General features: G+C 31.2%; 1 protein-coding gene across 3 annotated transcripts in view; it reads right to left on the bottom strand.

Annotated features, from left to right (window-relative positions):
* LOC106639779 (neprilysin-1) overlaps positions 1-13293 on the bottom strand; it is a 66921-nt gene that overhangs the window by 32341 nt on the left and 21287 nt on the right. For all 3 annotated transcript variants that reach the window (XM_089589673.1, XM_089589667.1, XM_089589672.1), the window contains exon 6: positions 6716-6930. In XM_089589673.1, the coding sequence (XP_089445799.1) occupies positions 6716-6930 (215 nt within the window). The remainder of the gene's footprint in view (positions 1-6715; positions 6931-13293) is intronic.

Below are 13293 nucleotides of genomic sequence, written 5' to 3'. Positions count from 1 at the left end.
AATGTTTTGCTTTTCTTATGAAATTTAGTCTTTTTAAACAGTACGCAAAATTGTTAGAATAGTATTCAAAATTAAATATAATTTTCAAAATATTATTATGTTAGTATTTTTGGGAGCTTTTCCTCATTAATTAAATTATTGTACTTGTAGTCTGGTCCATACTTTTCCTCTTGTTTCACATGCTAAAACTATTAGTTCAGACATTTGTTGTTGATAATAATATTGTTGTTCTGTACTAAAACTTTTTTAGACAAACTTTCATGTAAGAATTAACAACTTCACATACTTTTTACAAAATATAATTTGTAATTACAATTTTCGTAAAAAATGTCAAACAAAAAATTCTAGGTTTTATCTATTAATCGTAAATACTATCGTAAATAATATCAAATTCATTCTGAAAAATACGATTTAATACATGTGATTTAAAAATAATGGCGATTATGAATAAAAATTCTATGGTCTACAAGACCACTATAATCTTTAAAACCTCTACGACATGTATAGCAATAATAGTGCATCAAAATATGTTTATTGTGCTCTTCTCTTGTCTCCATAATCAGAGAACAAAAAAAACAGCGAAAGATACGATTACTGCGCATGTAATTTTCCTGGATTCTGATACTTGTAGTATAATTGTCACTTTTGTAAAATGTTTTTTTATTGGAACTCTCAGAAGACATTTTTTTCGTGTGATCAGAACCTTGCTTGAGAAATCTATTGTAAGCGATGAATCTGATGAGTTGCACACCAGCTATGATCCAATGGACTCAAAAGTAGTTTGTTGTTATTGCTGATACATTGAAATTAAACTGCTGATGCTGAAAACTGATGAAAAGTTATTTACTCTATTAGTTAACTTCCTGGAGGTATGAGGAGCAGCCTAGATGTCATTCTTTGTTCACTTATGTAACAATACAAGATCAAACTATTTAATCTATAATAATTAATGAATTTTGCATACTATCCTATCATTATGAAGTTAACGTCTAGTGCTTTCAAAAAGTGAAGCTTCATTTCTGTATTACTAATGGAAACTTTGAAGAAGAAGACGATATTATTGTTGTCTTTAAAATTTTTGTCTCTGAATTTTAAATCAATAAAACAAAATCTGATTAAAGAGAGTTTAGAGAGTGGAAGAACGAATGAGAGCAGATGGTTAACAAAAAATGATATTTATTTTTTTTAGGTTAGCTTACTGTAGTATAAGTTGATAAGTTTAGTCTTACGTACACGGAATAATAAGTCTATATATTGGGTTTATATATATAAAAGAATAAGTTTTATATATACATATAAAACTTATTCTTATTTTTAAAATGTTTAAGCATCAACTTACTCTATAATTTTTAGATGTATTTACTCGTTGTATGTAATTCTTTTGGAACACTCTTTCACCAGTATTAATAATTAATGTGATACTTGATGGCATGAAAAAATGTTTTACTAAATTTTCCGCTAAATAAGCTACTATTAACTGTGTGTTGAACAATACAAGTTGTTTTGTATACCAGCAAGTAAAAAATGTATGTACGTCGTATATACAGTTTAAGACTTTTCAAATAATAACGTTAAAAGCTGGAATTTAAGATATACAGTCTACAACTGGACACACACACTCACTCACACGTGCACACACATACGTACATATACATAGTATTATAATGCACTGACATTAATAGGTATATCGTGGAAATATATGTGGAAATCCTCAAAAAATATCTCGTTTTTGTCCTCTCTTAGAATAAAAAGAAATTTTTGAGGCACATCCTTCAAACCGGACTCATTTTACTCGTAATGTCATGTACCATAAGGGAAAAATTTCGAACACAGGTTTCAGTGAGGGAGATACTTTTTTTTCTGTGATTTGCATGCTATAATTACATCTATAAATTTCATGTGTATAAATATAATTTTAATATTTAAATCGCAGAAAAACGGTGTGACTCGTGCTGAAACCCGTGTTCAAAATTTTTTTTATAGTACATAACGTTACGGGTAAATTGAGCCTGATTTCAAGGGTCTGCCTTAAAAATTTTTTTTTATTGAAATTGAGGACAAAAACGAAACATTTTTTGTGGATTTCCTCAAATATATATACACACAGTTAATGATGTATAGATGGATTATGCGTGTACAGTCAGCTCTCGGTGAGTCGTTCTTATTTTCAAGACTAATTTCACGAAGGTCGAAACGTGTACAGTACATCATTTGAAAAGTATAACTCATGACCCTGATTATGAGGCATTATGAATATTTTTCTTGCAGAGTGCATAGTTTATTTAAGTCAATAAAGCAAAACTAAAAATTTTAAGTTAAAAATATATATGAAGGTTTCCGAAATGTTTGAAGTAATTAAAAAAATTTCTACAAAATAGGTTTGACAGTTAAGCAAATAATCATTTCAAATCCAGGTATAAAGTGTTTTGGAAAATTTACGTATATATGTGTCTTATTATAAATCAATGTGTCACACTCAATTTATTACTGTTTTAAAACATAAATTTTACCATTTAAACGTGCTCGTTTCAACATTCAAATGAAGAGCGTAAAACTTGCTGTTGTTAAAGAGAAAAATTTGTTTTTTCTTCAACTCGTGGTCCAGATTTTAAACTAAGCTGCGTTTCATTGTATTTTATCTCACGTTTCCTTCTACTTTGGAATACTTAAATGAATATTTCGTTGGTATACTCCCTTTACTTACTTATTCTGTTCTGTTCTCGAGTCATTTCTACTTTTGCACTGAATTTCAACTGTAATCTAAATCACACAAGACTAATGATATGATGGATTGCGGAGGAAAGCAGATTATTCTTAATTTAGCTTTTAATTCGGTTTACTACTTCATGGTATTTAAGACTACTAAACGTTTTGGCCCTGATTATCACTTTACTAGCAGCAATATGAATGTCAGTTACAAAGATTTTTCTTATTATTCTTTAGACGAGTTTGTTGTTAAATGGATTTCAGATGTAGTTATTTTCACTGAATTTCATCTACTTTGATTTTTGTTACTACAGTACCGAGGTAAGGTATGAATTTGACATCAAGTTAATGATATAAAATATAAAGCAAATAGACTTTGCCAACCTCAGTGATTAAATATAAATGTATTATTTGTGTTCGTCACTTGACTGCAGAATACTTATCCAACGTTATAAATATGTAGTTGGTTTTACGATATAGATGTTACTTCGCTGTAAATGACGAGATACTTTGTACAAGTTTTATGTAGCTTTCATTATTGTTTGTAAGTAACCAAGTTTCGGTGCTTAAAAAATAATGCCATTGATTAAAAAAGTTGATAGTTGAGCCTATTTTTAGACTGTAAAAATTTTCAAATATTTCTTATCCGTTAAATTATTTTAAAAAGGCAAAACAGTGACTATAGGAGAAAGTAACTTTCTAATCATGGTTTCGAAAAAATTACATGATACTCTTGAAAACATTTAGTTTCCCACAGACATTACTTTCGGTCGATAATTTTCTTTATTTATTCGAAAAATAGAGTACATCCTGTGATACACGAAAAAAATGAAATCTTTAATTATTCATGACATAAACCATGCTTCTACCACGTTTTTCGCCAAGTATTATTTGGAAGCAGTTGTAGGAACGTCATGAAGCTAGCGCGAAATGAAGAAGAAAAAAAAAAAGAAAGGAACAAGAAATAACTTAATCAAAGGCGAGTTGAGAACAGCACACGACCAATTTGCGAATTCTTCCTTGAACTGCGACGAGTTAACTAACGACAAGCTAAGAAAAAGGCAGAGCCTCGCAGTATATTTTTGTCAACCACTCGTCATACTCTCGTTTCTCTCTTCATTATTTTACGTCTGACAAAAAGTAGTGCACAGCCCTTTTTCTCTTTCTCCCTCTCTTTGGGGCTCAACTGTTTAAGCATCCCCTTCAAGCGAGCGCAAGTGGCGCGCACCCCAGCTTCCCACTTTCTTCTCCTTCTCCAGTGGGTGCGTTTTCTTTTCTTTTACGGTACCACCGACACTAATGCACTTTGTCATCATTCTCCTTGCACCTTGGTTCTCAGTAGTGCCCTTTTTCTCGGATGTTTTGATTTTTTTTTTCGACCTTACGTTGCAATCTTTTCTCTGTTTCGTGTGCTATTTGGTGTGCTGATCCACACGTAGTTGCATTCGGTATTTTTTAACAACAAAAAAATTTCGTGTGTTCAAACACAACCATCCATCAGTGCTTATAAATAAAGCATTTTTAATCTTGAGGTAGCAGAGGTACCATCGGGGTTTTCAACTTTGGAATTCTCAAGTAGAATTTATACGTAGAATTATATTTTAGAAACTATCTTCTTCATTATTTATTTAGAAACAATATTTTTGTTAATAATAATAAATACGCGTTTTTTTAAGTTTCTTAGAGAAAATAGATTTTTTTGGCAATAAATTACTAACTGTATGATTTCATTATATTAGTATGATATGAATGATTCCACAATCTTTAAAAGGCATAAAATAATATAAACAAAAAATTTCGTACATCTCTTGATGTTTCATCATGTGTTTCTTGTTTTTAATTTACGTGTTCTAATCAGTTCGTACTAGGTAATTTTCTTACCTGTTTCAAACGTATTTTGCAAAAAAAAACTCAGTTCGTTAAACTTTTTTTTTTTAATATAAATAGGTTTCAATAATAATCAACGTAAGGGAGAAAAGAAAAAAAAAGGTGCAAACATTTTATAAAAGTTTAATTTAATGCTTGTTTAATATTCGAGAATGGTCCAGCTCTTGATTAATTTTTTTTTTCCTGAATGCCCAGACTTTCCCGCTGTTCATCGTTTTAAAATGTTCTTCCCGAAAAAAAAAAAAAGATAGTACTTTGAAAGATTCTAATTTCATAACATTACAATTGTATTGAACGTGTATGTGGGTATTTGAAAAAAATCTCTTTACATTTTTTCTGAAAGGGATGTTTGAAAAAGAATTTAATTTCCTCGCGTTCGAAGAAAAAGATCGATAAAGACTTTTCGCATGAGAACTGTTGGAAGTTTGCAATGAATTGTAAATGTTGCTGACACAGAGAAAAAAAGTACGAAACACAACGTTATTCTTCCCAGGTATGATTTCAAACTTTTTCAACTTGTTTGCACTTGTAAGTTCTAGCATAAAATTTATTCAAGAGGTACAAAATTTTTTTCGATTTTCAAGCTCTACGCAAAAAGAGTGAAAAAGTACATTAATCACATGATCCACAACTGCAACGTTTTTTCAGTTATCATCGTATATTTTCAAAGTAAAAAAATAAAAAGTCAATCGAGCACTTTGCGTGCAGGCAATCAATTAAAGATACTCTAATTTCCTGTACCTCTAAACCTATTTTGCATCACACGACTAGGAAGATATAACTCTTTTGAACTTTGAAACCTGGTGGGGTGGTACTGTTCGTAGCGAAGGAAGCGAAAAGAAACAAATACCCTCGAATAGAGGGATATGGTAATGGCATACCTCTTCCTTGATAGAAACAGCGATGGCAATTCCCGTAAGCGGGTGAGGGTGAATTTACTGGAAAAAATTCAAGGGAAATACAAAAAATAACAGCAGCAAAGGGGATTGGCTTCAGCAACGACAAACAGGGGATGGCTACGCAACAGCATGGGCTGAAAATGCCGATGAGATTGTGCGAAACATTCACTTTGTAAGAGAACGCGCGTATATGTGTTGTGAAGAATTGTGCACTGGTCGTGTAAACTTGGCCACAAACGCGCGTTTCAAAAACTGGAGCGAGAAATAGCGTAGCACACCGACGTATAAACAACTATAGTGCAGGGGGTGTATAGCCCGTCGAACTTTCGCTGTGCTATGTGTACAGCTCGAAGCGTTGGAGACCAGAAAGGATATATACTAGATCGATGTCGTTCGCGCGTCTGCTGGGAGGTCGCGATTACGTACGTATACATATATACGTGAGTACGTGTGAGCATGTGTGCGTAAATTCTGGGCAGCTTCTGTTATTGTTCAAGAGGGAAAAATAACCCGCTTGTTTATTGTGATGGGAGTGAAAAAGGTTTTAGTTTTCAGGGATACGTTTTTTTGGGAAAGCAATGGTTGAAAATCACGTAAACTTTTTTTTACAAACGATTTAGATGGATGAGTATCTTTTGTAATTTTAGAGTACGGATATTTTTTTTTTAAAGTGTAAATATATATTTTTTTTCTATTTGATATCTCTTAAACGATTCGTTTATGTGGTGAATCTTGTTTTCTTTTTCATAATTCGTCTAAAGTAAAAATAAAAAGTAAATTGTGAAATATAAGTATGATTAAGAATAAATTACGAAAAATATAACATGTCAATCAAAATTCATTAAATTTTTAATCCGTTTCAAGGTTCGTGCAATTTTTTTTTCTTGCATATGTGCGTCATACCGCTGACGTTTTATACTTTATTGTTCATAAGTCTTGGTTTTATTTCTAGCTCACAGCATACGCATGATATACTTTATACTTGTACTGTCATAAAAGTACTAGTCATAAAAATGGATTTTACATCACATGAATGCATGTTGCCTTATTCGTTTCATGTACTCAAAAGATGCTTAATACATTTTAATCCAGAATACAGTTTTACTCGTTTAAATGATTATTGAAAAATAATTTGGTGATTTAATTATTAATGATGTAAGATTTTTTTTAATTTAATTGCATTTATCAAGTTACAAATTAACAAATAATGTAGAAGTACTCACCGGAACATCATTACCGAGTACGTCAGAGTCGGGTTTTTTCGGTAAATCCAAGAACACAGCAGCCCTAGTGTGATCATACAGGTCTGCGTCAATATAAAGATCAAACAATGGAGCACCGGATATTTTTAAAAGAGATGAGATCAAAGGCGTTATATCTGGCGGTCCCTCGCGTTTTGGCAAAATGTAACCTCCCAACTCATTCAGCAGCTTGTAAACTGTAAGTATACAAAGTATATAACTTTATAAAATCACTCATTAAAAAGTTTTATAATTACATAAAAAATTTAATTGATTATTTCTTATTTTAATAACATAGAGTAAGGTTGAGTATGTGATTTTTATTTTCTTTTTTTCCATAAAAAATTAAGTTACTATAAATATGAACAGAACTTCAAATATTTCTATTTATATTTACTTAAACTTTTATTTCAGTACTTATTTGTTAATAATGTACATAACTCGATAATGATTACATATAAAATTAAACAACGTACAAAATTTAAGTGTTTCACATGCTTTCAATAGTTTCACACAATAATATTTCTTTTTTCAGTAAATAATTTACTATAAAAGAATAACTTTATATTTTTTTTACTAAAATCTGTTGTAGTGTTAGGACTATTTCAGTCAGTAATAAGCAATACTTGTAGATTTATATTTTTTTATTATGTTATTCTAAAAAACCGAACAATACACTTTCTTCCTAAATATTCAATAATAATTATATCGATTTTATCCAGTAATTTATCGAGTTTTCTTAAATTTGTAAATAATTATTTTATCTGACTTGACTTACTAGGTAACTTTTTCTTTTTACTCATTTAATTTTTACTTGTTGTAATTCACAAAACTAGACTTTGGTCTTACAATCAAATATTTTTGTAGGGTAAATGTCGCTTATTTTATTTAAAGATTTAATCATATTTTTTAATTAACTTACTTTTTGATCTTTCGATACAACACTATTTCTATTTATAACCATATCTACCACAGCTAATAAAATTTCTATTTGACTTGTTAAAACGTATATCAATTAACCTTCTCTAACAATCAATTATGTTAATAATTTTTAGAGTATCACTTGTACAATTTTTTTTTCTAATACGAGAGTTGTGACTTTGAGTAAGCAAGTCATAGACTCAGCTGCAAGGGGTAGATTGTAATCATGCTGAATTTTTGCCCGTGACATCGTTGTCATATTGTTAGCACTTTGAGCGGATCTTTTGGCGTATATCACCATAAGCTTTGTCAAGTACTTGATAAAGTATCACGTCTAGAGTGATCATTTCGTTTAAACCTACAATGATTATATTAGCGAAAAAAAAAAAAACCAACGCCAAAAAATGTCAATACCATGCATGGTTATCCCGATCCATAAATTACGAGTAAGTATTACTCGCATAATATCTCCAATACCCTCTATGAATTTCCAAGTATGGATCACGTGGAAATTCCTCTTTTCAAGGAGCCCTGGCACTGGACAAAGTTAAGCAATAGGTAAATTGTGGGCTGGTTCACGCAGACTGTGTGGATATGCCGGAACGTCTAAGTTAACATTATTCGATATGGCGGCATGCCTTCTTATTCACATACGTACGTATGGACAAGCAGGGGTGGGCGGTCCGGAAGGCATATATGGCTGGGAAGCGCCGGAAGTTCCATTTCCTCCGTAGCTTTCGCGCAAGAAGGCGAGAGAGAAAAAATGAGAGCAATTGGAATTTCAAAGCTTTTGGCAGGCTCTACCGGACCTGATAAATTTATGCAATCGTCAGACTTATGTATAAAAATTTAGTTATGATGCAAATTTAAAAAAAAGGTATTTCGATACTGTTTTATGTTCAGGTCAGGGATACTGTTTAATTCATTACTCGTGTACCATATTAATGTGTATTTAATAAGAAAAATTTTTCAACTTTTGAAATTTATTGGTGCTTTTTATGCAGAAATTTGAGATTTTCTTACAATAGTTCTTATATCTTTACTCAATATAATTTTTTTTTTCTTCTTTAGAATAATCAATTAAATCCTCATATTTAACATACTCGTGATAAATAATTATTAAACATATATTATTTAAATGCTATTAAAATTAATATAATAACAGAGCCCTGAAAACTGTTTTGAATTTATTAATAGTTTAACAACACATGTCATCAACACACGAAAAAAAACTCAAATTGTTAAATTGTACTGTTCCAACATTTTTCATTTGAAACCTTTAGTATGTAAACTTTTTTTCACAATCTCCGTCATAAAACATTGAAAAAAAAAAAATTTTTTATCATTATAATACTCATTTTTAAAAGAATATTCATGCATTCATTTCTATATAGAGAATTTTTTGTTAACATACTTGATGAATTACTCCATATGTACAGATCGCTGTATTTAATTTTGTAATGTCAGTGAAAAAAAAATGCACGCTAAAGATGTGCATTGACAATATTTTCCACTACGAAAAAATGTTCCAACTCTCTTGTACAAATGAGTATGTATCAGAATACGAAAGGTCACCCCATCTGGTTCAAAATATTAGTTTTCGTCACTGGAGCGCATCTACTGTAGAAAAAAGCAGTTTTATCAAAAGATAGCCAGCCCGGTGAGCAGTTAAAGACAGTAAAAGATAACGAGAGCTATACATAAGGAGTATTGGGAAACATAGTTAAAACAGGAGTAGAAAAAAGAGAGACGGAAAGCAGTAATATCATTTGTAAAAGTGGATTCTAGGCTCGTGACCTCGCGCGTGCAGCGGCCGCTTTCTCGAAGCCCATTCGCACGATTCCCCGTTTGCAACGCCCTGAATGACGGAAGTCTTGCGCAATTAACTCTGGCCTTGAGCCTTGAATTCCCCCCGTTGCCCTTCTCCTCTAGCAGCAAACGAGCCGAAAGCCAAGAAATAAACTGTTTCCGATTCTCGTTCTCCGTGTACCCTTTTGACGAGCTCTTCCTCCCAATATATTCAAATGTTTCACCCAGACTTTCAATATTTATACCTTGCGAGATTACAACAGACCTTATCTCGTGTTGGACGATTAAGTCTATCAAGATTGTGGGTATACTTTAATAACTTGTATTATCTTTTTTCGTTTCTTAATTTGGTAGCCACTTCACGAAATGTTTTGCTGAAAAGTCAATAAAGTGCAGTTTCTGAAATTAAAAAAAAAAAAAATACATCTGTCTACGGTAAAGTCTTTATATTAGTATTTACCGAAAAAGGTCAGTCTACAAAGGGGGGGAGTATTATTTTTAGCACCCAGATGCAAGCTAGACCGTGAGCCTTTCGAGGGTGAGGGGGTGGGGCCCAATATCGAGGTATTTTTGAGCGATCAATGATTTTACCGAGCTCGACCTTGACATTCACATCGAAGCCAACGCCGCGCACCGCTCATGCCTTCGATCGATCAACCTGACCTGTAGCAAGCGATGATGCCAGAGGTTGGTGGTACTTGTGGATAGTAAAGTATTGTCCACGTGGCAAGCGTGAAATTTAAATGAGAGCCACGGAGTGGAAAAGAGAGTTCAAACTGATGCTACGTCGCCCTTCTGATTTTTTTATATCGTACCAAAGTACATGTAATCAAGTAAGAGTGAGATTTTTTTCTAAATGTGATAGCTATTATTAGAGAGATACATACTATGAGTATTCTAGTTCAAAATCCAATATGACAGAGATGCGTTAACAAAAATATAAAAAAGATAAATTACGTACTATGAATAACCAAGGCCAATAAAAAATAAAAAAAATATCAAAAACCATGTAGTATCAATGGATTAATACATCCCTTATTTTAGGTGAGCCCTGCGTGGCCCATCTCGCCACACACAGATGCTCCACGCCAAATCTCAAAGTTTACTATTTATTGCGAGCCCCCACACATCTTTACTTCACCTTTTACTTTATTTACCTTACCAGAGAATTGGTTGTCTAAAATACATATTCCTAAATCTCTAAATCTTAACACATGAACAGAAAAAAAAAATTCATATTCACATAAGACAGAGAAATTTTTGAAAAAAGGAAAAAGAAAAAGAAACACGTAGAATTAAAATCATGGAAAATTAGAGACAAGGATTTGTAACTAAAAAATTGAAAAAAGTTGATGAAAACTCAATTACTTTTATAAATATGTAAGTAAAAAGCTTTAAATATATAAAAACAATCCAGAAATTGAATAATAGTTAAGAATATGAGAAAAATGGATAAAATTGAGCAAAGATATCAGAATAGATTTTATTAAAATAAGAATTAAAGGTTCAGAGATTCAGACAGTTACAAAATATAATATTTCTGGTGTTACTTAAAATAGTTGTACTTAATAATTTCTTAATATAATTTTTTTCCCCAACGTAAATGTGCACTTTTTAATTTACATCACACAAAATTCGCTTAGTATCATAGTAAATCCAACTAACATGTTTAAAATATTTTTATTAATACATATTTGACAAAAATATTTCAAAGTACGTCATACATTACATGCTCATGTTTTAATACAATTCAGTAGTATCACCTAATTTTATATGAAATAAAATAACTTCTAACAAAACTCACTTGACGATGGAATTCTTCACATACCTTCTAATCTGTTTTTGTTGTCGCCAAGATTTAAAAAAATGTATTACGCTCTTTTTAGATTCAGTTAATTTTAAAATATTTAATTTCATCATTATCATTATTACCGTAGAAATATTGTAATTGAGTTCATGCATTGTGTTGGCAATAGTTACTTCTTGATGTCTATTAAGGATAAAACTCATTTGGTTCTCATAAAACTTTTCTGCAGATGGTACTTCGACGCAAAGTGACGATACTTAGATTTTTATAATCCTCATGAATAAAACTGCACTTGAACGTTACTATTATGTAAAAAGCTCCTTGTAATCTAAAGATACATGGCTTTTTGCTGTGTTTGCAACATATCTCTTTGGATCAAAAATTTTCTCGTCATAAATGTACTAACATATTGTTAGGTGCTAGTGTGCTGATTCCTGCGAATGGTAATCTTTAATGTGACATTGAAGATTGCGGCGTGTGACAAAAATTCGTTCACAGAAACAGCAGAAATGCCTATGCTCAGAGTCTACGTGCATGTCAAACTGATCAGGTCCGATGAAACATTTTTTACACATGAAGCAGCGGTATATGTGCTGAAATTCTACGTGGAATTCAAGGTGGTCGAGTACAAGAAAAGTTTTGGAACAAACTTTACAACGGTAGATCTTGGTGTATGGTAATGTTGACATCCTGTATTGAAGACCAGGAGGATACTTTCGCAAATTCTCGTGTCTGTTGATAAAAAAAATAAGGTATATTATTTTTCCTGTTCAGGACAACGAGTTTTTGGGAAATAATGTAAACGAGTTGATTTACCATTTTTTTTAGATTTAATAGTAGCAAATTAACCTCTAAAGTAATGAAAAGTAATATAAATTTTATTAGACATTAATTTGATGTTAATATAAATAGAAAACTAAACAAATGGAAAGATGTTACAAAATTATGATACATACAGGCTTTTAAATGCATACCATCATTATATAAACATTTTTTTATCGAGTTTTTACTCAGAAAATTATTATTATTAAATATTTTCACCACCACTTAACAAAATTAAACAAAAGGAGTAAAAAACAGTTACATTATATTGGTGGATTGTAAAAAAAATATTGATCGATGCAATAATCATGACCGCGTTGTAGTGAGTTTGGTTAGAAAAATCCTTCCTTGATTAGAAAAAGTGACTAGTCAAAGAATAAAATAAAGATACTTTAAAAAGTAAGTATTAAAACCTTGGACGTATCAATATCATGTTGAATCAATAGAAATGTTTCTAATTAAAACTTACCTATTCGTTTTTAAAAATCTCCAGTTTCTAAATAGAACAATTGCTTATAGTAATACAACGTTGTGAAATTCATGAGTAGAAATAGATCTTCGATCGCTTGTTGAGTAATCAGCGTTACCTTATACTTACTGAAAAATGCTTAGAAATCTTAAAAAATAAAATAAATTTTTGCCAACGAATTTTTAGCTACAACGAGTAGGATAAACGCTTGAAATGCAAATGAATGAATACAATAGAGATAACTTCTAAAAGTAACGTTTTCATTGGCTACAAGTGGAATTCAGTTAATGATTTGATAACAAGCACTTCCTATATGTGTAAAGTTAGTCTGTGTTAGATGGCATGTTTCAAAGGCACGCAGTAATATGCACTGATAAGTGATACTAAAAAATACAATATAACCACTCATCAGTTAAGTTATTTTTGTGCTGAAGACTCTTTAAAAGATCAGGGATGCATCTTTTTTAAAAGCTTATAACATATATATGAAAAATCAGCTACTTGGGTCAAAAGCGATTTTTCATTTGGAATTGATAGAACTAAATGATAGGTCTTGTTTTTGAGTAAAACTGAACTTTTGGAGTTGCAGCTCTATACTATATTGGTCAATTTGCGATATAAACTTTAAACACAAATAAAAAAACATCGAGCCTTTATACAATCATTTATCCTAATAACAACAAATCTATGTATTCGATCAAAGTTTTAATAAAATAACATAAAGTGTACGAT

Source organism: Copidosoma floridanum, unplaced genomic scaffold, assembly GCF_036245765.1.
Source record: "Copidosoma floridanum isolate Cflo_tuat_1 unplaced genomic scaffold, Cflo_Japanese_pri ptg000001l, whole genome shotgun sequence".
NCBI classification, from domain to species: Eukaryota; Metazoa; Arthropoda; class Insecta; order Hymenoptera; family Encyrtidae; genus Copidosoma; species Copidosoma floridanum.
The sequence above is the reverse complement of the archived record's forward strand: the minus strand, read 5'-3'. Positions and strand labels throughout refer to the sequence as shown.